General features: G+C 46.9%; 1 protein-coding gene across 1 annotated transcript in view; it reads left to right on the top strand.

Annotated features, from left to right (window-relative positions):
- tmeff2a (transmembrane protein with EGF-like and two follistatin-like domains 2a) overlaps nucleotides 1-26,441 on the top strand; it is a gene marked incomplete at both ends in the record, with an annotated part of 107,524 nt that overhangs the window by 80,016 nt on the left and 1,067 nt on the right. Inside the window, 5 exons of the mRNA XM_080018910.1 lie at nucleotides 9,106-9,202; nucleotides 19,351-19,499; nucleotides 24,516-24,575; nucleotides 24,894-25,020; nucleotides 26,028-26,186. Coding sequence (XP_079875036.1) covers nucleotides 9,106-9,202; nucleotides 19,351-19,499; nucleotides 24,516-24,575; nucleotides 24,894-25,020; nucleotides 26,028-26,186 — 592 coding nt within the window. The remainder of the gene's footprint in view (nucleotides 1-9,105; nucleotides 9,203-19,350; nucleotides 19,500-24,515; nucleotides 24,576-24,893; nucleotides 25,021-26,027; nucleotides 26,187-26,441) is intronic.

Here is a 26,441-nt window from a genome sequence, read left to right as displayed (position 1 = left end):
CACGGAGCGATGGCGAGCTACCTGGCTGGAGCTCCAGGCGGCTACCGTGGGATTTGCACAGCAGTTTTTCGGCGGTCAGCAGTGTTTTTCAGAGTGTGTTGGAGCTTGAACAGGGAGTCTCATTCATGTTGTAACGTTGACACAGTGGACTGGAACCAGAGCGACTGGAGGAAGCAACAGTAGATTTACTGTAGCTCGAAATCCCAGATCGTCAACGCAACCGGCAGGCAGCCCCGCGGTGACGAGAACAAAGGTTGAACCCCGCCGTCACCTTGACAATGGAAGTGACAGGTGTTGCCAATGATAGACAGGTCCCAAAGGAAGGCGTAAGCATCGGGAGAAAAGGTTCTGTTTTCGGTCGACGTTCGCCTCCTTTCCCGCCCAAGAACATATTAAACTCACAGCTATTGGATTCAGAATGGCCCACCTGGCGCGGATGTGCTCTCGTTCCCGACTGATATATGAATTGATTCAAATTGATTGATTCATCAAGGTTGGGAAACATGAATTGCGCTCTTCGAGTTATTGGTTTCTGACGAGGCGGGCGAATAACGGGAATTGCCAATATGTCGCGGCAGTGGCAGAGCCGCGGGGTCGTGTGAGAATCACCACATTACTATGCGCGGGCGGGCCTCATCCGGGAGTGATGCCTGTAGCCTCTGATTGGGTTGGGCCAGCGCATGAGACGAAAGCCTCTGTCAAATCCGACACTGATGACGCCATATTAGCGAACGCATTTGCGGTGAAGGTTTTAATACTTTTCAGCGCAATGAAAATATCGAGCTTAAGCGTGGCCTCGTTTCCTCCGTGTCCTCTTTCCCGGGAAGTGTTGTTTAATCGATGTGTTTCCCCAGCCCACCAAAGCATCGGACGGGGTCATTATTTACATCTCGCCGTCGTTATTGCTCCACGCCTTTGTCATTGGCGTCCCTGGAGCAACCGCCCTTGGCCGGCCTCCTTTTTTGGGAGCAGGTCAGCCGCAAACTGAAAAAAAAGAAACGAGGCGTGAAAAAGCGAGATGGTCTCCCGCAGCAAACGGATAGAAAAGTGAATCCCGGCCTCGGCCTGTCGTGTCATCCGTCATCTTTTCAGTATCGACGTCCATTATGTTTATGGATTATTCGTCTGCCTCCCACTCCCTCGCTGGGGCCGGTTGATAATGTCGTTTTGATTGATGCCTTTCATAGTTTAATTGTCAGCCCGGCCTTCCTTCAATGGGGATCGGCGCTCCGGCGTGGGGTTTTGGCTCGCGGGGTCTTTCGGGTTCACACCGCGGGGGGTGCTGCGTACAGGTTTACGTTGCGACTGTATCCCGCCTCCCAGGACGTTATCAACACATGTTTACTGCTTCCTGTAACACCTTTCACGTGTCCATTTGCTGGAAGTGTATATGAGCTGAGTTCAGATTTGTCATCGCGCCTGTCAGTAGGAAGTCACGCTGCTGCCGGCGCGGCTGTCTCATTCTGCAGCTCGGAGGAGGAGGAAATGGACAAAAGGGGGGTGAAATATCTACCTTCATCTAGCTGTGTTTGTCCTTTTATTCTGTTGCTCTTTATAAAGAAATTAAACCCCATATCTCGTGCCTGCTGAATTATGTACACCCCATGTTTCTCCGCGCGCTCGGGGTCGGAAAATGACTTCCTTTGTTATCCAACCCACATGATAGGACATTCCTGATAAGAGTAATTAGGGCGATAAAAAGAAAGAGCTATTAAAGGTACAGCACACTATTATTAGTACTGTAGTATTAAGTGTTGATAAGGTGCTGTACCTGTTCCTAGCACAAGAAAAACTGCAGTTAAGTCACTGAGCCTTTACAAAAACACATCTATCTGTAATCCAAAACTAAGCGTCATTTTTGAAACATTGCTGTTATCTATCTATCTATCTATCAATCTATCTATCAATCTATCTATCTATCATCTTGGTGGCCACACACAAACACATGCTCCCATCTGCAGGGTGCATCAGCCCTTTTTCTCTCTCTCTCTCTCTCTCTCTCCCTCCCCATCCTCCCCTGTGTGTTGGTAACCAAGGTCGTGGTGGCCCCGCTCTGTTTTCCAGAGGTGTGTGGGCTCCATTCATCATCTGTATGATAGCTGCGTGCTCGACTGCCCTAAATCTCCTGTCTGCGCTCCCTGTGTGTGTGTGTGTGTGTGTGTGTGTGTGTGCGCGTATGTGCGCACGTGCGTGTGTGTCTTCAGAAACAGAAAATTCCCTCTCTCTCCCCTCCACCATTTTTACTTCTCTCTCTTTCTATCCCTCCCTTTGTCGCTGTGCTCAGTCAAATTAATGATCACTCTCTTTCAACATCTCTTTCTCCCCCTCTTTCCTTATCCTCTACCACCCCGCCCCTCCGCTCTTTTTACTCCTCCCACTCTCCCACCCCTCCAGTCCCCCCCTGCCCACTTCTATCCCTGTCACGATACTGTCACGAGTGCTGTCTGGAGAACCCAAATGCAGGGTACAACAGAGGCTCGGGAGTAGGTGCAAAAGATCAAGGGTTTAGTGCAGGGAGACAAGGAGGAAAGGGGTTTACACAGCAGGCTGGGAAAGTCAGATAAGCTGGATGGGCAGGCAGGCAGAAGGTCGAAAGGTCAGGAGGGTAGAAAGATCAGGGTAGGAAGGTCAGGTGGGAAGATCAGGGCAGGAAGGTGACACGGGATTGGCAGGCAGGCAGACGTGGAAAGGACAGGCAGGCAGGGCAGGCAGGTAGATCACGGTAGGAAGGTTCTGGAGGGAAGATCATGGCAGGAAGGTAACGCAGGACTGGCAGGCAGGCAGACGTGGAAAGGTCAGGCAGGCAGAGCAGGCAGGTAGATCAGGGTAGGAAGGTTCTGGAGGGAAGATCATGGCAGGAAGGTAACGCAGGACTGGCAGGCAGGCAGACGTGGAAAGGTCAGGCAGGCAGGGCAGGCAGGTAGATCAGGTTAGGAAGGTCAGGCAGGACAGACCAGGGCAGGTAGGTTGGGTAGGGCAGGTAGTCTGATGAAGTGGTATATTTGACGCAGTCGTATTGATGCAGTGCATACAAAGAGGATCTGACAAGGACTGAGTGAGGGGGGAACAGGTTATATACAGGTGGAGTGACGAGGAAGGTGAAAACTGGTGGCTTGACGGGGTGTGGTGGGCAGTGGCAGGACCAAAGCAGCAGATAGAGGGAGCCAGAGAGAGAGAGAGGGAGAGACAGAAACAGAGACAGACCAAGACGGGGAGAACACAGGACTACTTACACCAGGGAGAAAAGGACAGAGAGAGAGCGACAGGGGGAGGGAGAGAGAGAGAGAGAGAGAGAGAGAGGTAGAGGGCAAGGGACTGAGAGAGCGATATCCAAGAACAGAATAAAAAGAACAGGTCCAGACCCTAACAATACCCCCCTTTATCGCTGTGCTTAGTCAAATTAATGATCTCTTTCTCTCTCCCTCTCCATTTCTTTCCGTCTCGCCCCTCTGCTCTTCTCTCCATCTCTCTTTATCCTCTGCTCTTTCTCCTTCCCTCCCTCCCTCTCTCTCTCCCCTCCTCACTTTCTAGTTATTTCTCCATCTTCCTCTATCTCTCCCTCTCTCTCTCTCTCTCTCTCTCTCTCCTCCACTCCTTCTACTTCACTATCTCTCATTCCCACTCTTATATTCTCTATCTCTCTCACTCCTTCTTTCTACTTCTATCCCTCCCTTTGTCGCTGTGCTAGTCAGATTAATGATCTCTCTTGCTCTAAGTCGCTATCTTTTTCTCTCTTTATCTTGCTCTCTCTTTTTCTCTTTCTACTCTCTCTCTCCCCCTCTCCCCCGCCACTCTTGTTCCTTCTCTCCCTCTCTCCCTCTCTCGCTCTCTCCCTCTCTCTCTCTCTCTCTCTCTCTCTCTGTTTGGTCTCAAACGAGTCCTCTTGCTCTTTCATCTCCGTGCTCTCTCCATTATTCCATCCCTCACATTAGGGATCTGTCTGCGCGCACACACACAGACACACTCACACACACACACACACACACACACACACAGACACGCAGCCAGACGTCCGTGCACGTTTGCGTCTGTCCTTGTGCTTCTTCATGTGAGCACAAGTGCACCGTCGCCCCCCGCATGATGCACTTTTTCCTTTTCATCTGCAGGATGAGGGAGAGATAGTGTTCTAGGAGGAGATGGAGAGGAGGTGAGGGACAGAGTGAGAGATGCAGGGATGGAGAGAAGTAGAAAGGGAATGGAGATGGAGATAGATCTAGATAGATAGATGGACAGACAGACAGACAGACAGACAGACCGACAGACAGACAGATAGATAGATAGATAGATAGATAGATAGATAGATAGATAGATAGATAACAGCAATGTTTCAAAAATGATGTTTAATTTTGTATTATGTTTATATACACACACAGACACATATACACTATACATATGTATTTTTTTTTTTTATGAAAATATTTACATTTTTCTGATAAAGCCCTTTGAAAACTGAAATTGAAAATAGATAGAGAGAACAATATAGGTAGAGAGATAGAGATATATAGACAGATAGCTATAGATAGAGAGAAAGATAGCTATGTGGACAGACAGACAGACAGACAGACAGACAGACAGACAGACAGACAGATAGTACAGCTGAGGGACCCTCACAAAGTATGGACCAGACATGTATCGATGGTGGGTGATGGTCGGAGCCTGGTTAGGTGGTAGGTGTGTGTGTGTGTGTGTGTGTGTGTGTGTGTGTGTGTGTGTGTGTGTGTATGTGCGTGTGTGTGTGTGTGTGTGTGTGTGTGCGCGTGTGCGTGTGTGTGTGTGTGTGTGTGTGCGCGTGTGTGCGCGCGTGTGTGTGTGTGCGCGCGCGTGTGTGTGTGTGTTGGGCAGTATCAGGGCCTAACCACTGCAGTCGTTACGGAGCCGTGTCCCCTGGTTCCAGGGATTAACGGACACAGAAACACAGGAGACGTTGTGTTGATGTTGTGTTGGTGCTACAGGAGACTTTACCAGGGATTTGGGGGAAAGCTGAGAGCGCACGCCTTGTCCCGAGTAACGTCACCATCTGTAATTGTGCCTGTGATGCCTTGTGTTATGGATCGTGGGCGGGGGGGCATGGGGGAGTTTGTGAGTGTGTGTGTGTGTGTGTGTGTGTGTGTGTGTGTGTGTGTGTGTGTGTGTGTGTGTGTGTGTGTGTGTGTGTGTACATGCGTTGCAGTTGTAGTGTAAAGGGAGAGAAGAGATAGCCGAGGAGGAAAGGGAGACAAGACCCCTTGGGTGTTTGTTAGTGTGCGTTAGTGCACACATGTGAGAAATCCGAGCCGCCCGGCAGCAGCATGTGAACTTCCCTCACCCTCCCTCGCCCTCCGTCGCCCTCCCTCGCCCTCCCTCGCCCTCCCCCGCCCTTTCAGGGAGAGAGCGAGCGGAGGAGCAGCAGGGCTCACATGCCAGCTCGCCCCGCCGGCCCCGGTGTGTGTAGCCGAGCATTTGACAGCCCGTGGGGAGGCCCCGGCGTGGGCGTGGCTGCGGCGGCCCACCCGTCGGCAGGTACATGGCAGGTGGAAATGAGAGGAATTACATTTGTGTCGGCGGTCAAAATGTTGAGAGCGGCTAATTCAATCAGGTACCTCGTGTCCCGCCGCTGACAGGACTCTGAAGTCCCCGGCTAAGCAGAAGGAGGAAACACACCCAGAAATAATTGAACTGTCACACGCGGCTGATTGAAGCCTCATTGGAGGTCGTTTCCCCACACGTTGTCCGCTGCCCCTCCGCCGCTTTGGCATCGCACCCAGGAAAGCAGATAAATTAGGATGTCATAATTTGCAGGCGTTGCATACATTCTCATTTGTTTTGAAATTGCAGAGCTCGGAGGAGCTCTGCAAGTGTTATCATATATCTATTAATCATGGATGTTTTTAACACCTAAACCACACTTTTCCACTCAGTTTCAAAGGGTTTCGCTGTTGTGTTATTGTGAAGGTTTCATTGGGGCTTTGTAAGATCAGCGCACTATGGGTAGCAATTAAAAGGCAGTATCTCAGCAAAAAAAAAAAATCTAATTACATATTGTTTTGAATATTTCGCCCAATCGGGAAAGCTTTCGCCTATTTCCGTGTTGGTCGAGTTTTAGGCTCTTTTTCTCATCAGATTCAGAGATGAATGAAAAACTTTGTTTGTACGATGCAGAAATTGCTGCGCTGCGGCCGTCGGAGCATCGTACGTGGCGGCGGTGCCACCTGAAGGTATCGAGGAGGGAAGCCACAAATTGAGAATGCGGCTCCCAGTCCGTGCGAGCGTAAGGAAGTTGGTGCTCAGCATTCAGCAACATGTTGCCTCGCCGCCTCGACTCCCGCTCTCCAGGACCCTTCGGCATCACAGCCATCTTCAAACAAAACAAAAAACACATAAAGGAGCAAGCAGATTTTTCTAAGAACTTTTCCCCTTCGGCAAAGGAACTTTCTACCCATAGAAAGTAGGTTGCATTGTTTACTTGGACACATACAAAAGGGCCTGTAGCAGCCAAATTATCCCATAATTAACTAAAATTGAAACTGAAAATGTACAGTAATCAACTTTGCACTTGTGTGTGACAAAACCCAATAATGTCTCTTGGATTTGCCTTAAAATTAACTTTATTTATTTGCACGGTTTGAGGTCGGTTTCTCGGCTCTACTGCTCATCACATTCAGGATTCAAGCTACAAATATAGGAGTGAGGAGTTCATGTCCCGCCATTGGATAGAAGAGTAGAGCCCCACAGGTGGATGCAAGGGAGGTGGAGGGAGATGGAGGTAGCGCAGCAACCCAGGCAGCAAATCAGAAGCACAGCAGGTAGGGGCTGCTTAAATAGGTCGGCCCATAAAAGGGCGTGGAAGCGTGTGGCGCCGTCATGTTGTCTGACAGTACCAGCTACGCAAGCACCTCATTAATGTAATAAAAACTGAAAATGTAACGAATTGTGCAGTTAAATCAGTTGAAATTGCAATAAAGTCCCAAAATGTGATAATTAACCAATACTGAAATAACTGTAAATGTAACCGTTTTTGCACTTAACTTAGTCAAAAATGTAACCATAACCCTATGATATAATAATAACTTCAATTTAACCCTGACAGTGAAATGATCTACTAGTCTGCAGTCCGTCCATCTATCTGATAAACCAATCGATCGATCAATCAATTGATAACCATCATTCCCTGATGTGTAAATAAGACCAGACAGCCAGAATGAAACCGTCTCACGTGGTTTTATTTCTGGAAAGGTTGACACCAAATCGGGTCGAACCTCCCTAGCAGAGCAGTATCCAGTGCATTTCTTGTGTCGCGAGGGGATGTGGAGAAATAAATGTTTCAATGAAAGAGGTGACGCAGGCGAGCAATGAGTGCCAGCGTGTGTGTGTGTGCGTGTGTTTGTGGAGTGAAAGATTAAAGATACGACACGGGGAAACAATGCCAACTCTTCATCTCCTTTCTATCCCCCAGTCGCCCCCCGCCCCCCCCCATGGGTCGGAGGGAGTTTAAAAATAGTCTCTTGTCCAGCGGAGGGAAGCGGAGGGAGGCACCGGGACCTGGGTTTGCCTCGGGGGGGGGGGGTTGCAATTTGATATTGGCCAGATTGGGCTCCGCTGCTGATGAGGCCGGATATGCACCGATGGAGGGGGGGGGCTAAGCTTGCGTAAAGCCGCCACCGGGGAGCCGCCGATGGAAAGAATGAGGGCGAGATAAAAGAAGGAAGGACGAGGAGGTGGATGGTGATGATGAGGATGTTAATGGTAGTGATGATGGTGGGGATGACGATGATGATGATGACGATGGTGTTGATCATGATGATGACGATGATGATGATGGTGGGGATGACGATGATGATGATGATGATGGTGTTGATCATGATGATGACGATGATGATGATGATGATGATGATGGTGATGATGATGATGATGGTGTTGATCATGATGATGACGATGATGATGATGGTGATGTGATGGTGATGGAGGGGATGATGAAGATGATGATGATAATGGTGGTGATGATGTTGATGATGGTGGTGATGATGGTGAAAATAATAATGGTGCTGATGATGAAGATGGTGACGTTGGTGATGATGATGATGATGATGATGGTGGTGATGATGAACACGGTGACGGTGGTGATGATGATGTTGGTGATGACGATAATGATGGAGAGGAGGAGGAAGGGGGGTGGGAGATCAGGTGGGAGGTGAGTGGGAGAACAGGGGATCGTGGGGGTTTGGGATCACGACACTAAATGCACGGACCAGACGCCCTCCTTGGGTTGCATTGCATTGTGGGAAAGCGGGGACGGGGGCGGGGACGGGGGCGTGTCTGCCTCCCTCCCGAAATGATCGATTTTGAATTTTGAAAGATTTTCCACAGTATCGCAATGTTTTTCCCCTCAATATTGTGTCGATACCCTGACGCCAAGGATCAATTTATTTATGTACCTTTGGGGCTGTGAGCTACAGGGCGTGGCCAAACGAACACGGATCCCCTTTAAAAAATAGAGTTTTCATGTGAAACGTCTGCGACGCGCCCTCGCGCTTTCACAGCGTTTTCACGGCGTTCGGCCGTCGGCGCCAAAACGCCAAGAAACGCTGCTTCCCCTTCTCAACCTGCAGCGACAGCCGTTAACGTCTGACGTCATTTCATATTGTCGACAGCAAACGTGACACTTTAGCCACCCCCGGTGGTGAATCCAGGCATTGCAGTGCAGTCAGCGATCACCGCGGCCGTACACTGTACTGTATGTTCACCGATTCCTAAAGTTGGAGAGAACGTTAAAATGGGGACACGGCAAACTAATCTATTTTCTTGTAATCATGTTATTAAACTGAAATAAATGAATAATAAATCGCAATATATGACGGTATCATATGATAATACTTGTCGTATTGCAAAATGTGAGGAATCGCGATATTATCATATCGGGACCCGAGTATCGTGATAATATCGTTTGGTGCGATCCCCGGATGTTCCCTGAGTGCGTTTGTCTTGTATCTGAGGTTATCTCGGCAGGAGGGAAAGGAGGCCGAGGGCAGCATTTCCACTGGGAAGACATTGTGAACATGGGTGGCTAACGGTGGTTTTACCCCCCCCCCCCCCTCTCTCTCTCTCTTCCTGTCTCTCTCTCGCCCTCAGGCGGGGAGGGCTCCGCGGAGGCGGGGCAGAAGGAAACCTCCACCTGTGACATTTGCCAGTTCGGCGCCGAGTGCGACGTGGACGCAGAGGACGTTTGGTGAGTTTGAGTCTGGAAATAAACGCAAACCGACACGGAACCACACGCACACACGCACACACACACACACACACACACACAGACACAGGAAAAGACAGAGACAGGGTTTTCCTTTCCTATTAATGTAGGATGTCGTTTCGTGTCAAGCTGTTGAAGTGCGCTCCACCAGCCCGTAACACGTGTTGACGTGACGGCCGCCGTCGCCCCCCCCCCCCCCCGACCCAACTTTTTTACGCCGAGGACAGTCGACGCCCGTTAACGCGCTTTGACGTGTGTAGAAAAAGTCCGACACATCCGAGCCGTTTACCGTCGTCTCTCACCCCAGATAATTACACGCCTCCCGGACGCCGCGTGCTGTTTACGCAATGCGGCCGTCACTCACGGGCGTACAGTGAGGAACACGCGCGTGACGCACGCGCTCACACCCGAGGTTGAGCGCACGGTTGGCCATTTCATTTAACCCCAATTACTCCGGCGGGGCACGCGGAGAAGGGGATTTTAGCCTATTCTGGAAATCCAATTACAATCCTTGCAGGACCTGGCAATGTCAGGCCAAAAACAGCGAGGGCTCGGGGAAAGAGAAAGAAAAACGAGTTCAGGAAGAAACGCCGCCCAACGGCCACAGAAAGAACTCAACAAGACATTAAAACGTCGACGGCTAAGTGCGGCTCCGCGGTGGAGGAAACGACCGCACTGCACGTTTGGTTGAAGTGGATCGGCGCGTTGACGTGCACCTCCACGTTTTATTCCGATTTTATTCCGGTTGACGGACCCAGAGATTGTCGGATCACCTGCTGCTTTAACGGCGCCACGGAGACGCCCTGTTGTTATCATTGCGCTGTGGAGGGATTGTTTTCGCGCATGCGCCAAAAGGTCTCGGATCGGCGCCACGCCCATTCAACCCGGGAGCAGCTGGAGCGGTTGAGTGCTGACATGGCGAGACGGCGTCATGCTCAACGAGATGGAATTTAGCTGAATATTAAAAAGAAAAAAGTAATGAAAAAAAAAATGGAATGGTAACATTTTCGGGAAAGTCTCATGGCCGATATGATGGGATGTCAGGTGAAGTTTCAGTTTCGGGACAATCGCATTACGTGACAATACCTCCTCAAACATGACTCTTCAGTTCAGTGTTAGTTCTGTTTGCTCAGTGCTGCCACCCCTGTCCAGGCCTTGTATTGCAACCAATATAATATATTTAAGCGACGAGTGAACGTCGGCCGGCAGCAGTCAGCAGACGTACTATACGCTACGAGTCTTGGTGAAGGAATCTAAATAATGCAAGCTCACATGAACGCTGTAATCGAAATGTCCTCGTATTCTGGTTCTTCGCCTCATTCTGATGTTTGAGTGTGAGTCACCGATCTCACGTCCTGTCCACTTTGATTCACACGTCCTGCAGGAAATTAGGCAACGCTCCGCGAGGAATCGGCACATCACTGCTGCACTTACAACCAGAGTGGGAATACAATTCTATCAAACTGCTTTGATGTTAGGGAGGGAAAATGTCCCCCTGTGTGCAGTAAATGTGACGCCCAGGAATTATATCACAGTGTAGCATTGGGTGTGGTTGTTAATATAAAAAAGCTAAAGTGTGATTCCACTGTGGCGGGCGCATATATATATATATATTTTTTTTTATTTATTTATTTTTTTTTTGCAAAAAAAACGTATGATGTCAGTCTCAGCCAAACCGACAGACCTACACAGACGCATTCGAGCTGTAAAATAAATACAAAAATGTTTTGTTTTCTTTTTCTATTGCTTGTTTCCGAGCAGAACCTGTATTCTTGACATTTCGGTTCACGCATTCCTCCCCCGACTTAACGATCCGAAACCAGTTAGAGCAAAATAAAAACCGATTAATTCAATTCTTTGCATCCATGCATACGCTTAAAACACATTATGCCTGTGCGATGCTGTTAGTGTGAATAATGTGATGTAGATAGGCATTTTGGAGGGTGGAGGTTAAACAGAAATAGTTGGCTACTTAAAGACAAATTGTTATTAAATATTCGTCTGTATGGAAAAAAAAAGCAAAAACATTATTAACAGAGATTTCAAAGTTGTTGAAACGTGTCTCCTCGCACAGTGATACAGGTGAATTTATGTAGATTAGTGTTGTTTACCCCTTTTCGTTTCCATGTCGTTAATCGGTCCGGAGCTCTGGCTGCAGCAAAAAGTTTGAAAAAGTTCAAGTTAAAATTGCCGTGGGGTCCCGTACGGCGTCGTCGCTCGAGAAGAAGCCTCCGGAGGCTGGGAGGCGCGGACAGCTCGGTGGCGGTAATCAACGGGTGATTGCAATCAAATCGCGGGTGATTCGAATCAGGCGAGCGGGAGATTTCAGCCCCAAACGACAGTCGATGGCAATCACGGAAAAGTCAAACGCGCGATTGTTTGCCGTAAAGAAAACGTCTGCGGAATTGGCGGGTTATCTCCGTCCCGGGAATGAAGAAAAGAATCAATCAATAGCATTGTAATCACAGCACATCATTTGAATTAAACACGACTTTAATCAAACGGCGGTGGATATTTGTCAAAGGACAGCTGATTGTAATCAAATCAGAGGGTGATTGCAATGAACAAGAAAATCTAATAATAATAAGCATCACTGGAGTGAACTTGCTGCCTGTTTATTTCAGAAAAAACATTGCGAACGAGCCGAGAACTACTGGAACCGCGTTTTGTGAAATGCCAACGCATATATGAGACATTAGTCACAACACGAGGCTGCCATCAAATTATTATTCACAATTTCATCATTTGTTTCCTTATTCTGGCCACCGTATGCTCTCTCAGAACGCTGCCTCTTCTACCTCCGTTCATCAAAAGCAACAAAGTATTACACCGGAAAGAAAAACAGTCCTTAGTGGTACATTCTTACACGTATGTAAGGATTTTTGTAGCAAGGCATGATGTAATAACTCCACATTCTGTATTATCTTGCCAAACTTTAATCAATCGAACCGTTTTATCATGTACAAACACCCGCATTTAGTAAAAACCTTCTGCACCTCCTTGACAGTAAATAAGATATAACGGCTGAAACAATTCGATGCGAACATCTAATAAATCAGTACATCATGTAATAACACACGCCCATAACACCAAATGTCCCCAGGAGGCTCACACAGACATAGAAACAAAAAACACACACATTATCTTATAGGTTATTACTAAGTAACGGCAAAACAATCAAAATGTGTTGTTATCGTGTTATGTAGAATATTATTATGTAATACACTTCAAATACATTACATTGTAACATCAATTGTTGTTGTTACAATTGTCTTTTTTTTTGGACATTTTGCCTTTGGCATTTTAAGTCTTTTAAATCGGCTGTGTTTTCTATCATACATCAAACCCTTAAAATTCAGGTTGATTTGTGTTTTTTGCTTTATTATTTCAAATTCAAATTCTTTTTCATTATATTTTTATTTTTTTTAACCTCCTACCTCGGTTCGGGGGATTTGACCGAGCGGGTCAGCTGTGCTAGCGCAAGAGGGCGTGGTTCTTTGGAAAACTCACCGGTGGCGGGTGAGTTGCTCTCCCAAACCGAATGTTCCGTTGCTCCGGGACCATGACGCCACGCCCTGCGGAGCGGCGTCCCAGCCCTCCCTGTTCCTTGAGTCTGAACCTGAGCGTTGACATTTTTGTGGTCGGGTGGAGGTAGTGGTGGTGGAGGTGGGTGGTTGATTGCCGGATGGTGGGGGCGGTAGACAAAAGAAGCAGTTTCCTCATCACAGATCAATAAAACGTCACCAAAAAAAAACACTTACAGCCATTTGGTCTGTACAGCGGTGATCACCCGCCGGCACCCGCGCTCTCACAGCCGCCAATGGCTTCCGTGGAATTGATAGAGTGAAAGGACGCGAGGCGGGGGGTATGGTGTTTAGGGATGCGGGGGAGGGTGAAGGGGAGGAGGGGAGGGTGGGGGTGTGCGAGGTGAGTGAGGGACAGAGGTACAGCTGTGTTACGGCTGTGTTGTCAATGGAAGCAGCGACAAGCACGTGAAGTAGGGGTGGAGCCGATTCCAAATACGGGATCGGCAAAGCACAAATAGAGGGTTTTTATGGATATTTATTTTGTACAAATATTTCAAAAGTAACTTGTTTTTTGGGAAACTGGCGAGTTCGAACGGAACCTCTACAGAGACAGGTCTTTATATTCCCAAACTTTATTCTTTTTCTTCTGAAAAATGCGACTCCACCACAAATGATTCTGCATAGAGCATGTGCTGGTGCATCTTTATTATGTCTCCGCCCGCGCGGCTGCACCGGAGGGCGGAGCCGGAGAGGGAGCGAGCAGTCAGGGAGAGGTAGAACGGGTGGAGAACGTTCCTTTTTCAGGGTAGGACAGGTGGAAAATGATCACACTGATTTAATAACTTTGGGTTATTGTGCCGGGCGCACCTCCGCCCGTTCCGCCGGGCGTATATTTAATCATTAATATATTTATTGCCTCGTTAGTTGCCATCATTTCAGGATTTATTTCGTAGCCGTTTATTTTTATTTGCGTGCTACGTCCACATACTGTACATCCTCTTTGTGTGCGCAAGTGGATGAGCTTTGTCTGTCGCTCTCCTGCGCAGGCGGCGCCGACCGGGACGGCACCGGGTGGCTCCGCTGGACCCCCCCCTTGCCCCGTCTATTCCGGGATTATCACGGCATGTAGCGGGAGGCGATATGGCAAAAATATCATATCACAATTTTTTTCATGCAATATTAATATATATAATACATAATATATATAATTGCTTACATATAATATATGTAATACCTAATATTTAAATAACTCAAAACTTAAACTGTGTGGAGCGTCCATCATTTCTGCTGCGGTGTGTGTGTGTGTCTAAGCGTGTTTTTTCCTCAGCTCTCACTCTGTATCCTTTCTTTTCCTCCTTCTCCCTCAGTCTCTCCGGCTCTCCTCTTGCCCTCTCCTCCATCCCTCCATCCCCCCCTCTCTCTCTCCCTCTTTCTTTCTAATTTTCTCCCTTTAGTCACATTCCGTCTGACCCCTCCTCGCGCTCTTTCGCTCGTTTTGTTTCTCTCTCTCCCTCTTTTTCTTTCGCTCCAGTGCCGATTTTCTCTCTCTCTCTCTCTCTTTCTTTCTCTCTCTCTCTCTCTTTCTCTCTCTCTCTTTCTCTCTCTCAGTCTTCTCGGAGGGATTACATTACAGTGAATTTTGAAGCTGAGGATTATGAAAATCAATGTTATGTTCAGCAGCAATAAGGTTTCCTGCTAAGGCTTTGTACACAAGACCAGGCAGCCAGCGGATGGTGGCAAGAGTGTGTGTGTGTGTGTGTGTGTGTGTGTGTGTGTGTGTGTGTGTGTGTGTGTGTGTGTGTGTGTGTGTGTGTGTGTGTGTGTGTGTGTGTGTGTGTGTGTGTGTGTGTGTGTGTGTGTGTGTGTGTTTATTGGCCATTAAGGAGGAGAGAAGGTAGAAAGCCGACAGATAATGTTGGGACTTTGATGAAAAGGAACCTACAGCCGATCAATACGACACTTCCTGCTAAGACTATTCCCTCACACACTCACACACACACACATACACACACACAGTAAAAATCGTGCGCGCACACACACATAAACATCTACCCACAGTGCAGGCCGTTTAACACCCTGTTCTTTATGTCTCCATTCGCCACCGTGGGATGCGAAAGCAGTGCTTGTGGGAGGTCAAAATGTAAGAGGGCAAAATGAGGGAGAGAGAGATTGTCACACACCACCCGTCAATACGTGTGTGTGTGTGTGTGTGTGTGTGTGTGTGTGTGTGTGTGTGTGTGTGTGTGTGTGTGTGTGTGTGTGTGTGTGTGTGTGTGTGTGTGTGTGTGTGTGTGTGTGTGTGCTCGTGCATCAGCATGTCTGTGAATGGGTACACTGCCTATAGTGGAGGAAGTAAGAGGACCTCATTAAAGATGGATGCTGCCCAGAGCCTGAACGGCCGCTGGGGATGTCCCCACAAAGCTGCTCTATTGTGTGTGTGTGTGTGTGTGTGTGTGTGTGTGTGTGTGTGTGTGTGTGCGTGTGCGTGTGCGTGTGTGTGTGTGTTTAGAATGAGTTTTGTGTGCCCATCCCACAATGTCCTCGAAGGAAGGGCCGCAACATTTTTCATTTTTTTTTTGCATTCCCAAAAACATGTTTGAATGCGAAACCTGCGGTGAACCCTGACGTAAAGGGAATTATAAATGTTGGGTCCATCGTGTGAGACAGGAGAACTTACATGTCGCAGTGGGATTTGACGGACAGCTCGACGGACCAATGAGAGCGCTGGGGGGGGGGGCTTATTAGCTAGCCCTCCGTTTGACGGCGCCGTCGAAGTCGTCGCTCCAGGCTTTCGGGCGGGTGCGCGGGAAAAGACCCGGAACCAGGTGTCTCGGGCGGGGCGTGGCCGTCCGGCGCGGGGCTAGAATGCCCGAGGTCTCAGGATGAGTTGTGCGACGGGCGCCGGGCGCTCCACCCATGGATGACATCCCGTTCTCATTGTTCGATCAGGGCGCAGCGTCGGGTGCAGCCGTTGCTTTTTTCTATGTTCGCGTGTTACATTACGGCCCAAAATAAGCTCCCGTCCACCTCGTGTTATGTTGGAGCCGCCCGGCAGAGCGACACGGGTACGCTCTGCTCCCATTACGTGTCTTTATTTTATGAGGGGAGCGTTAAACGTGAGCGATTCCTCTCCGGCTGCGTAGGAGCGAAATAATTCAGAATAATTTATCTGGGGCATGTCATCCAGGGCTAAGAATAAATGAAGGTTTCGGGAAGCGCTGGCCCCTGCGATCCCACTAATGATCGAGCCTCTCGCCACTTCAAGGGGCCCCGGCCAATTAGGGGAGGTGGCCGGGGCGGCGTCTCCATCGGCGGGAGGACGTCCACGGCCTTGATCACGGACGGTGCGGCCTTCGTCCCCCGGTCCCGCTGTGGTTTTAATGATTCGTTTCTTATTTGTTTATCGTGATTAGAGGACGTGCGGAGAGCCGCTCCGAGCGTCCACGAGCGACGGACGACTTTGGGAGCCGTTGAGGACGAACGCAAAAGTAAACTCTGGCGGCTTGACATCCGAAGTGAAGAAGTTCGAACAAATGACAGAATTATTGAAATATTGGTTTATTCATTTGACACCGATATGATGCAGCACCGTAGCAATCAAAGAAAATAAACATTTAGATTAGCCTGTTTTTTTTGGGGTTTCTTTTTGTAGTTTTGCAGTAAAAATGCGTGAGTTGTCAAAAATTGTGCAGTACGTCAAAAAGTTTGTTTGCAATGAAAAAAAGAGGCTTATGTCATCGCTTGCTATGAATTGATTTCATTTTCCAAATGTGATGATTTGATGCAATTTCGCTCAACTGCAAGCTCTCGCAAATGTTTCGGAGATTGAGGTTGAATTTGCATGAATTATTGTGATGTCGCCTGCTGGAGGGACTGGTTGTAATGACTTGTATATCACAATATGTATGTGCATTGGTGCGTCTGTGTCTCTACTGTACATATTCTCTGTTTTAAAGGGGCAGTGTGTAGAAATAACCGAACGGACATGTCAGAAATGGAATATAATATTCATGGGTTTGTTTTAATTTGTGTATAACCCAATGAAAATAAGTATCGCGTTGGCGTCACCTAAGAATGAGCCCTTTTCATCTACATAGGGAGCGGGGATGCTTCCCAGAGGCCGCCATGTTGCACCGCAGTGTTTCTACAGTAGCCCACAACGGACAAACCAAACACTGGCCCTAGAGAGGGCCGCCGTGTCACACCGTCACGGGGAGGGGTCTTCACTGGGATGCCTTCTGCAACCTCACCACTAGATGCCACTAAATTCTACACACCGCACCTTTAATGGCGGTTCCCATGTACATGCGCCTAAGTGGGCACGTGCATATTGGTGGCTGCCGTCATTCTTGTATTTTTGAGGCTCTGTGTGTGGGCCTCCTTGCAGAAGCGTCAATAAAAGGCGCAAAAAGTGCCTCTCGCGCAAAAGTGCCTCTCGTTTCCCCCATGGCTTGTTGCCAAGGGAAAACGAGAAGACTGCGAGAATAATGACAGATTCATAATTACACAATCCAACGTTCAGCACTGCTCAGCAGCCACCGTCTGGGGGATGGGGACGGCTGTCTGGCTGGAAATTCTGCTGAACAGGCCTGACACACACTTTGGGGTCACGGGACACACACACACACACACACGCACACACGCACACACACACACACACACACACACACACACACACACACACACACACACACACACACACACATATATATATAATGAATGAAATATACACATACAGTATTATACAGAAATTCACAGTCATTCAAACACACACACTGAAACAGAAAACTGTCATGTTCCTTTACTGAATCAGGAAAATGAATGTGAGTCAAGCCGAAAAAAAATGTTAGAGCGAAATAAAACGGGAAAATTTTCAAAACCTATTACGGCAAATGTCACTGAAATCTCTGGAAATGGTTATTCAGGATGTGGGTTACAAGGCACAAGATCAGTTAATCAGCAAATCTAATTATATAGAACAAACCTTTCATAACTGTAGCATCTTTGTCGAAAGTAATAAATAATAAATTATTTATTTATTTTTTGTAGTCATGTTGGGACTCCCAAACTGGGGTCCGCGGCCCCCTATAGAACAAATTGCATGAGGTCTGCAACATTTTTTTATATATTTTATTTTGAATTTCTGCTTCACAAAATATAAAGGGCGAGCCCTGATGCAAAGCACATTCATAAATACCAAATTCAATGTCGGCATGAGATACATCAAATTATGATTTAGTATCGGGTCTCCGCTGAGCATCGTTGAACTTGCACCAACAGAATCAACATTTTATGACGGTACCCCCCAAAATCGATTAAATCTGCAGCTTCTTGGCATCCGCCGTCCTTATCGTCCTCATCGTTAATTGCTCACGGGCATTTCAAGGCCGCAATTTTTTATCAGCGAGGGAGCGAGTCCGCCTTGTGCACGGTGAAATCCACTCAGCATTGTGTCGGGCTGAATGTGGCAAAACCCAATTTGAGTTGGATAGCGGTGCTCCGCCCGCACAGCCACAGCATCCACCGCGTCCCCGGTAAACAATGACGACGGCTGACAATGACTTTTGCTTTTTTCCCTGGAGACTCGCCAAGCTCCATCACGGCAGAATGACGGCGGCATCTGCCTCTATATGCAAACCCCTAAACCCATGTTTAATACTGGGATGGATGCTGACTGAGCTCACGTTGCTCCAGGAAACATCATCCATCCATCATCCATCCATCTATTCACTTATCCATCCATTTATCCATTTATCCACCCATCCTTCCATCCATCCATTCACCCATCCATCCATTTATCCATTTATCCTTTCATCCATCCAACCAACCAACCATCCATCCATCCACCCGTCCCCAAAGAGAACCTCATTTGGATCTTTCTGCCAGTGGTTCCCAAAACGTTATAACAACAGGAACCAATGCACTCCCCTTAAAAATAAGGAAAATGAAAAACACCTCAAAATATCACCAATATCTCTACCAATCAATATCTCTATCTGCAGTTTTATTGACTATTGAAAGTCAAGTATGAATATGAATAATAGGATAACAAGTTATTTACATCAAAATTGATTTGTACACAATACAATACAATTATTTTAATGGTCATTTAATTATATTTTTATTATATTTTCAATATAATCAAAATGATTATCACTAACATGTTTTTATTATTTGGTCCGTTTTTAATGGGGTTTTTATTTACATAAAAGCTGTTACCGCCTACCACTAGAGGGCGCTCACTAACACCTGGTCGTACATCTACCGTCGTTGTTTTTAAGAAACACTTTCATTTCAACTCCATTTTTCTCGTAACTGGTGTCAAGGCACAGTTTACAACATTTTTTAATGGTCCTGATTGATACCGTCTTGTACCTTTGACCATCTAACTGACCATTTGCTGATAAATTGGGGCAAGCCCCGCCCCCTCACCTCCCGTCGGAGGCAACAGTGCACAGCGGCGGCGGCGGCTTATCGCGGGATGGACCGAAGGCGATTGTCACTCACTCTTTTCAAAACGTGAATGATTCATGTCCGAGCCTTCTCCCCCAACATAACTCCGCCTTATTCTCCGCCCCGACCCCGCCCACTCTGCTCCCCCAGGTGTGTGTGCAACATCGACTGCTCCCACACCAACTTCAACCCGGTGTGTGCGTCTGATGGACGTTCCTACGACAACCCGTGCCAGGTGAAGGAAGCCTCCTGTCAAAAGCAGGAACGCATAGAGGTCAAGCACCTGGGCCACTGCCAAGGTGAGACGAACACACACACACACACACACACACACACACACACACACACACACACACACACACATACACACACACACACGCACACACACGCTACATCAAATACGATGACAATTAGGGGAGTTTCCTGCACTTGTATCGCGTCTGCTGTCTACATGCATTTTTTATTTTCCAGTCTTCGATATATAGGTAGAGATGCATAGAATGATCGTGAACAAAATCGTCGCATTGTCCTGATCGTCGCATCACCATCTGATGTACGCAAGGGCCAGACGTCTGATTTACGTCAGATTTACGTCTGATTTACGTCTGATTTATGCCTGATCTATGTCTGATTTATCTCTGATTTATGTCTAATTTATGTCTGATCGTCTGATATTGGTCTGATTTATATCTGATTTACATCAGATTTACGTCTGAGTTACATCTTATTTACGTCTGATTTAGGTCTATTTATGTCTGATTTACATCTTATTTACATCTGATTTACATCTTTTTTACGTCTGATTTAAGTCAGATTTACATCTGATTTACGTCAGATTGATGTCAGATTTACATCTTATTTACGTCTGATTTACATCTGATTTATGTCTGATTAACGTCTGATTCACATCTGATTGACATCTGATTTACGTCTGATTTACGTCTGATTTACGTCTGATTAACGTCTGATTTACGTCTGATTTACGTCAGATTTATGTCTGATTTACATCTTACTTATGTGTGATTTACATCTGATTTAAGTCAGATTTACGCCAGATTTACGTCAGATTTACGTCACAGTTACATCTTATTTAGGTCTGATTAACATCAGATTTATGTCGGATTAACGTCTGATTTACATCTAATTGACATCTGATTTATGTCTGATTTACGTCTGATTTATATCTTATTCACCTCAGATTTACATCAGATTTACATCATATTTACGTCTGCTTTATGTCTGATTTATGTCTGATTTACATCTTATTTACGTCTGATTTATGTCTGATTTACATCTTATTTACGTCTGATTTATGTCTGATTTACATCTGATTTACATCTTATTTACGTGTGATTTACGTCTGATTTAAACAGATTTACATCTGATTAACATCAGATTTCTATCTTATTTACGTCTGATTTATGTGTGATTTACGTCTGATAAACATCTTATTGACATCTGATTTACGCCTGATTCACCTCTGATTAACATTGGATTTAAATGTGATTTACATCTCATTTACATCTGATTTACGTCAGATTTGCGTCTCATTTACATATGATTCACGTCAGATTTACATCTGATTTACGTCAGATTTGTCAGATTTAAGTCTGATTTATGTCAGATTTACATCTGATTTACGTCTGATATACATTTGATTTATGATTAATGTCACACACATCAGCATGAACAGATCTTCCAGCACAGGTAGAATTCACACTTTCAGTCAAACTACAGGTTTATTAGTGCAGCACATTTCTTACACAAGGGCAGCTCAGAGCACTTAAGACATCCAAGACATTTTTTAAAAGCAAAGAGAATGAAAAAAGAATGAAAGCTCAGAAATAAGAAGCTGAAAACAGATAAAGGCATTGTGCAAAGTGCAGTTTTAAGCAGACCTACACACGTAAACAGGACCTGCATCCTTGATCTTTTGGACTCGAAGACAACTAGAAACGCTGCACATTCTACACAAGCCGGCTTCACACCGAATCCGAGAACGCACCTGGCAGTCAGACCCTTCCCCCTAGCGGCCGCCGGGTGAACTGCGCCTGGAAATGTCGGGAGGAAAATGGGAGAGCTTGTTTTTTTCCCTGAACAGCAGGGAGTCGTTTGCTCAGCTGGACGTTTAACATTTTCCATGAACGACAGTTTAAAACTCCCTTTAAATAGTGCTTCCAAAGTGTGGAAAAAAATACTGGTACACTACACTATAAACATTCTCTTCCAAAAAAAATAGGTGACAAAGAGGTGTACTGAATAATGGTGACATTCAACGTTGTTATTTACATCACAGCTTTTGGCGTGCGGAATCCGACTCCCCACAGGGATGAATGGACCGAATGGACCCGTTTAATGTTGTCGTTGTCGTTGTTTGTCAGATCCGGTGCAAAGCGGGCTTGGGATAAAACTTGAAAATCAGGGAAACGGATGAAGATAAAGCATTGATGTGCCATTTAAAACAGGCTGAAGTCCTTGCAACACTTTGCGCCTGATTTAAAGCTCGTCCGAGCGCCAATGTGAAGCATGATAAAATAATATTTATTTGTATTTTTAAAGACATTTTACAACTTAATCCAGGAGTTAGTGGGTTTCATTTTATTTATTTTTTATTTTTTGTTTTTATTTTTTTACCTTCGACAAAGCTTCATTTCATAATTACTTTTATTCTTTCTGCTCTGGTAGGTTTTCAAATACTGCGCAAACATAATCCCTCGGAGGCACGTACACACACACACGCGCAGACACACACACGCACACACACACACACACACACACGCACACACACACACACACACACACACACACACACACCTCTATGCCGCTATTTATATTATTAATGTTATTGAATCATAATCCTTCAATTCTTTGGTTCGTGATTTTTTTTGGGGGGGGGGTGCAATATTTAAAACTGTGCCGTGAAGTAATTACATTATTCTATGTGGGTTAATCCTTAAACTGAGACACAATAAATGTAGAATTGATTACATTACACTTCGACAATATCACTGCACGCCTTTTAAGTTGATTGTGTTTTGTGAAACGTCTCGGGTCACAGTTCCACCGTTAAAAAGAAGGACACCCAGCCATGTTTGAACCTCTTTTAAATCAGACGCAAATCAGAAATATTTCGAAAAGGAAATTAATTCATCTCAAACCAGGAAATATTCTTTGGGGCTGAATCAAGCATAAATATCAATGGGATGAACAGCTCGATCGTGTCTCCCTTCTGTGCGTGTCCACCTTTATTCTGAGCATCGGAACATTAAGCGATGTCAATGTGGCTCCACCCCAGCGATGGAGACTCCCCCCGATTCTCCTTCCACCTGACGCGACATTTCTCTCACTGGCTTCCATTTCGCCCCCAATTTGGGATGGAAACGTATCACGGATGTGGACGCTCGCGATCTATGCCGGAGTCACAGCGATCCACTCCGACACGATGACCAGGGAAGCCGAGCCCCCTCCAACGCTCCGTCCGAGACGTAACGGTGGAAATGGGCGTTTGCGTTGCAAGATCAAAACTTGCCAGGCTGCGCTAAGCTGTCGCCCGCGGTCAGGGTGGGGGGGTGCCTTGGGGGTGCGATGAGAGCCTTGACTCCCGACATTCGGGAGGACTCCCCGCACGACGGGGCGAGGGTCAGAAGGGTCGCTTCCGCACGGAATTACCACGGGAGTCGTTTAATTCTGTGGACGTTGTTGGTTTTGGTGGGACGCAGCGCCAAGTGACCGGAGTCTTTTCTGCCTCTGGACTTTAATCGAGTCCTCGGTGATTATTTTCAATGCGAGTCGTTTCCGGTCGAGTCGCCTGAGGTGTTTGTTCGCCGCCAACGGGTCGTTTGCGAGTTTTGCGTCTCTCGCCATTAGTAGGTCATTATAATAAACAGCACGGCTCCAGATGTTTCTCATGCTTCTAGCGGTGAGCAGGACAGCGGTGGAGCGCCGTGCAGCGTGATGGGCAAGAAAAGAAAATGTGCAGCGTGAAAGTTTAGGAGAGACACTGCGTCGATCACCACAAATAAATCAGCGTTTTGTCGCCGTTGTTGTTGCTGTTGTGCTGTTGTTTTTTTAATGGCATCTCAACTCGTGCGGGAGAGAAAGCCGCCCTCCCCCGGACCGTTTTTACGGCGCCCCTTCCGTCGGCTCCGCATTGTGTTTATTTATTATCATTTAATTTTCGCTTTTTTTTTTTATGTTTTTATTACACATTTTCATTATTTTATCCCGTTGTTTTATTCCCCCCCCCCCCCCCCCATTTTATTTTATTTTTTTCGTTCTTTAATTCATTTCGGCAGAGGTTCTTCTTTATCAGCCCTCCAGCTTCAGACTTTCCCAATGAGATGATTTCTTTTTTTTTTATCTGGTTTTATTGCCCCGCTAAGTCAGCCTCTGCTCCACTCTGCTGATAGTGGGAAGTGGATTAACGACGTGGATGTGGCTTTACTGTTCCGTATATTTCAATGGATATCAGACTGGTAGATGAGTGTACTGTGAATTACCAGGGAAAGGGGCTGGTTATAATACGGTGGTGGAATGTCAGGAAATAAAAATACTTTGTTGTGGTGCTTACATATTTAAGTATATTCCTTTTCAGAGAATTTCCACTTTTAGAACACGTTTCTAAAGCAAATATCTGTACTTTTTGCTGCTTCAGTTTTTAGAAAATTAAGGATTTTTTTTTTTCAGGATTTGTGTTTATATATATTTTTTTTGAATCAGGGACTGGATCTATAAAATACTTTATCAATCAGGTGATTTATTTGTTTCTTATCCTTGTAAATCACCATGACACCACATAATATAGTCCATTCGTTTATTTTGAAAATTGTAATCGGGATCTTGAAAATAGCTACGGCAGCAGCCCCCGTGAAACCAGCACCCTGGCAACGAAAAAGTACTTTTACTTTTAATACTTAAAGTGCATTTAAGGGGATAGGACTTATATATTTTTACTGAAGTACAATTGTCAAAGTGGCCCCTTTTGTGTTGGGGTATTTGTACTTTCACTGAAGTAAGAAAGCCTGAAGGTACTCCTTGCGCCGCTGCTGCGTTCTCCCCGCTTTACACCACCTCCCCACTCGCGTGATAATCTGGGAGGCGTCTCCACGGAAACGTTGCGGGCAAAGTAAAAAAATTTAAATAAAGCCTCGTTCTCCCCACGTTCAGGCGGGCGTCCTTCCGGTCTCCCACCCCACCCCTAAAGACGCGTCGGCCAACGGGTCAAATGAAGGCAACCGACGTCCCACGGAGTGGATGGTGGATGCTCTGGCATCAGTTTGACGTTATGATTTAATATAAATAACTTCTTGTTGCAGCGCACATCCCGAGCGACAGCAATGTCTGCGACGGACACTACGCTCGGACCGACGTCCCAGGTCAGTGCGGGGAGGCGGAGACCCGGGCGAGCCTCCCGCTTCTTTTTTTTTTTTTTTCCGGGGGGCTCGTTCCGGGGGACATCAATCTCAATCTCGAGTGGAATCTGATGCAGCTCGGCCCCGCTCAACTTAATCCGTTCTCTCTGCCGCCGCCCCCTCTCTCTCTCTCTCTCTCTCTCTCGCTCTCTCTCTCTCTCTCCATCGCCTACGGTTTCAATACTTTCAAACCCTTTCAATCAACCCCCCTCTCTCTCTCTCTCTCTCTCTCTCGCTCTCTCTCTCGCTCTCTCTCTCTCTCTCTCTCTCTCTGTGCTGCAGAGGAGAAGGAGGACCCCAGGAACGAGCGGGCCAGGAACCTGTACACGCCCTGTCCCGTCCATTACAAGAACTACTGCGTGCACGGGGAGTGTCAGTACTCCAGCTTCCAGGCCCAGCCCTCGTGCAGGTACACACACACACACACACACACCCGCGCACTCATACGCACACGCGCGTACGCCCGTACGCACGCACGTACACACACACACACACACACACACACACACACACACACACACACACACACACACACACACACACAGGGACCTAGAGTACCTGTGTGCTCAGCTGGGCCATTATCCTTTAGGGACATACTGTGCTGCAGACAGGAGGATTCTGTCTCTCTCTCTCTCTCTCTCTCTCTCTCTCTCTCTCTCTCTCTCTCTCTCTCTCTCTCTCTCTTTCTCGCTCTCTCTCTCCTTTCATGCTGGCTCACTGAGCTAAAGATGGGGATAAGTACCACACTTTGGAAACGCAGCGCCAAAGGTCTTTGGCGCCCCCTACTGGTGATAATAGGTAAAGGTGTGGATCTATCTATCTATCTATCTATCTATCTATCTATCTATCTATCTATCTATCTATCTATCTATCTATCTATCTATCTATCTATCTATCTATCTATCCATCTATCTATCTATCTATCTATCTATCTATCTATCTATCCATCTATCTATCCATCTATCTATCTATCTATCTATCTATCTATCTATCTATCTATCTATCTATCTATCTATCCATCTATCTATCTATCTATCCAGTGCTAGACTCTATTTCTCTCTCTCTATTCTCCCTCCTTGTCTTCCCCCAGTCCTCCTCTCCTCTCACTCTTTTTTTTTCTTCGCACCATCCATCCATCACCGCGTCTCCAAACACAAACACAGCCGACTGCTACCGCTGTCAAACAGCCCAACGCTTCCAGGACAAACCCCGACATCTTCTGCAAAGCGATACGGTCGACTCAGTGAGAGGCACGGCCAAAAAGACACAATGCAGCAACCCAAAAACTCTCTGTCTCTCTCTCTGTCTCTCTCTCTCTCTCTCTCTCTCTCTCTCTCTCTCTCTCTCTCGCTCTCTCATTGATTGTGTATATGTGTGTGTGTGTGTGTGTGTGTGCGTGTGTGTGTGCGTGTCCAGCTGTCACTCGGGGTTCAGTGGTCCTCAGTGCGACACCAAGCAGTACAGCGTGATGTACGTGGTCCCCGGCTCCGGGAAGCTGCGCTACGTCCTTATCGCCTCCATCATCGGCGCTCTGCAGGTGGCCGTCATCTGCGTGGTGGTGCTCTGTATCACCAGGTGAGTCATGCACGCACGCACGCACGCACACATTCACACACAAACGTTCTGCTAATGGTTCTCAGTATTTTCCATGTTTGCAAGTGTTTATTAGTCACGTGGACATCCACCAGGGACGAGCGGAAAAGTCACCTTAGGTCCACTAGGGGGCACTGTCACCTCTTTTGGGAGTGGATACACACACACACACAAACTAGTGATCACACTAGTGAACACACACTTGCTATTTCTCTGTCTCACACACACACATATAAA

The sequence above is a fragment of the Zeus faber genome (genome assembly GCF_960531495.2).
Source record: "Zeus faber genome assembly, chromosome: 18".
In the NCBI taxonomy this organism is placed as follows: domain Eukaryota; kingdom Metazoa; phylum Chordata; class Actinopteri; order Zeiformes; family Zeidae; genus Zeus; species Zeus faber.
This window is presented reverse-complemented; position numbering and strand designations above follow the sequence as displayed.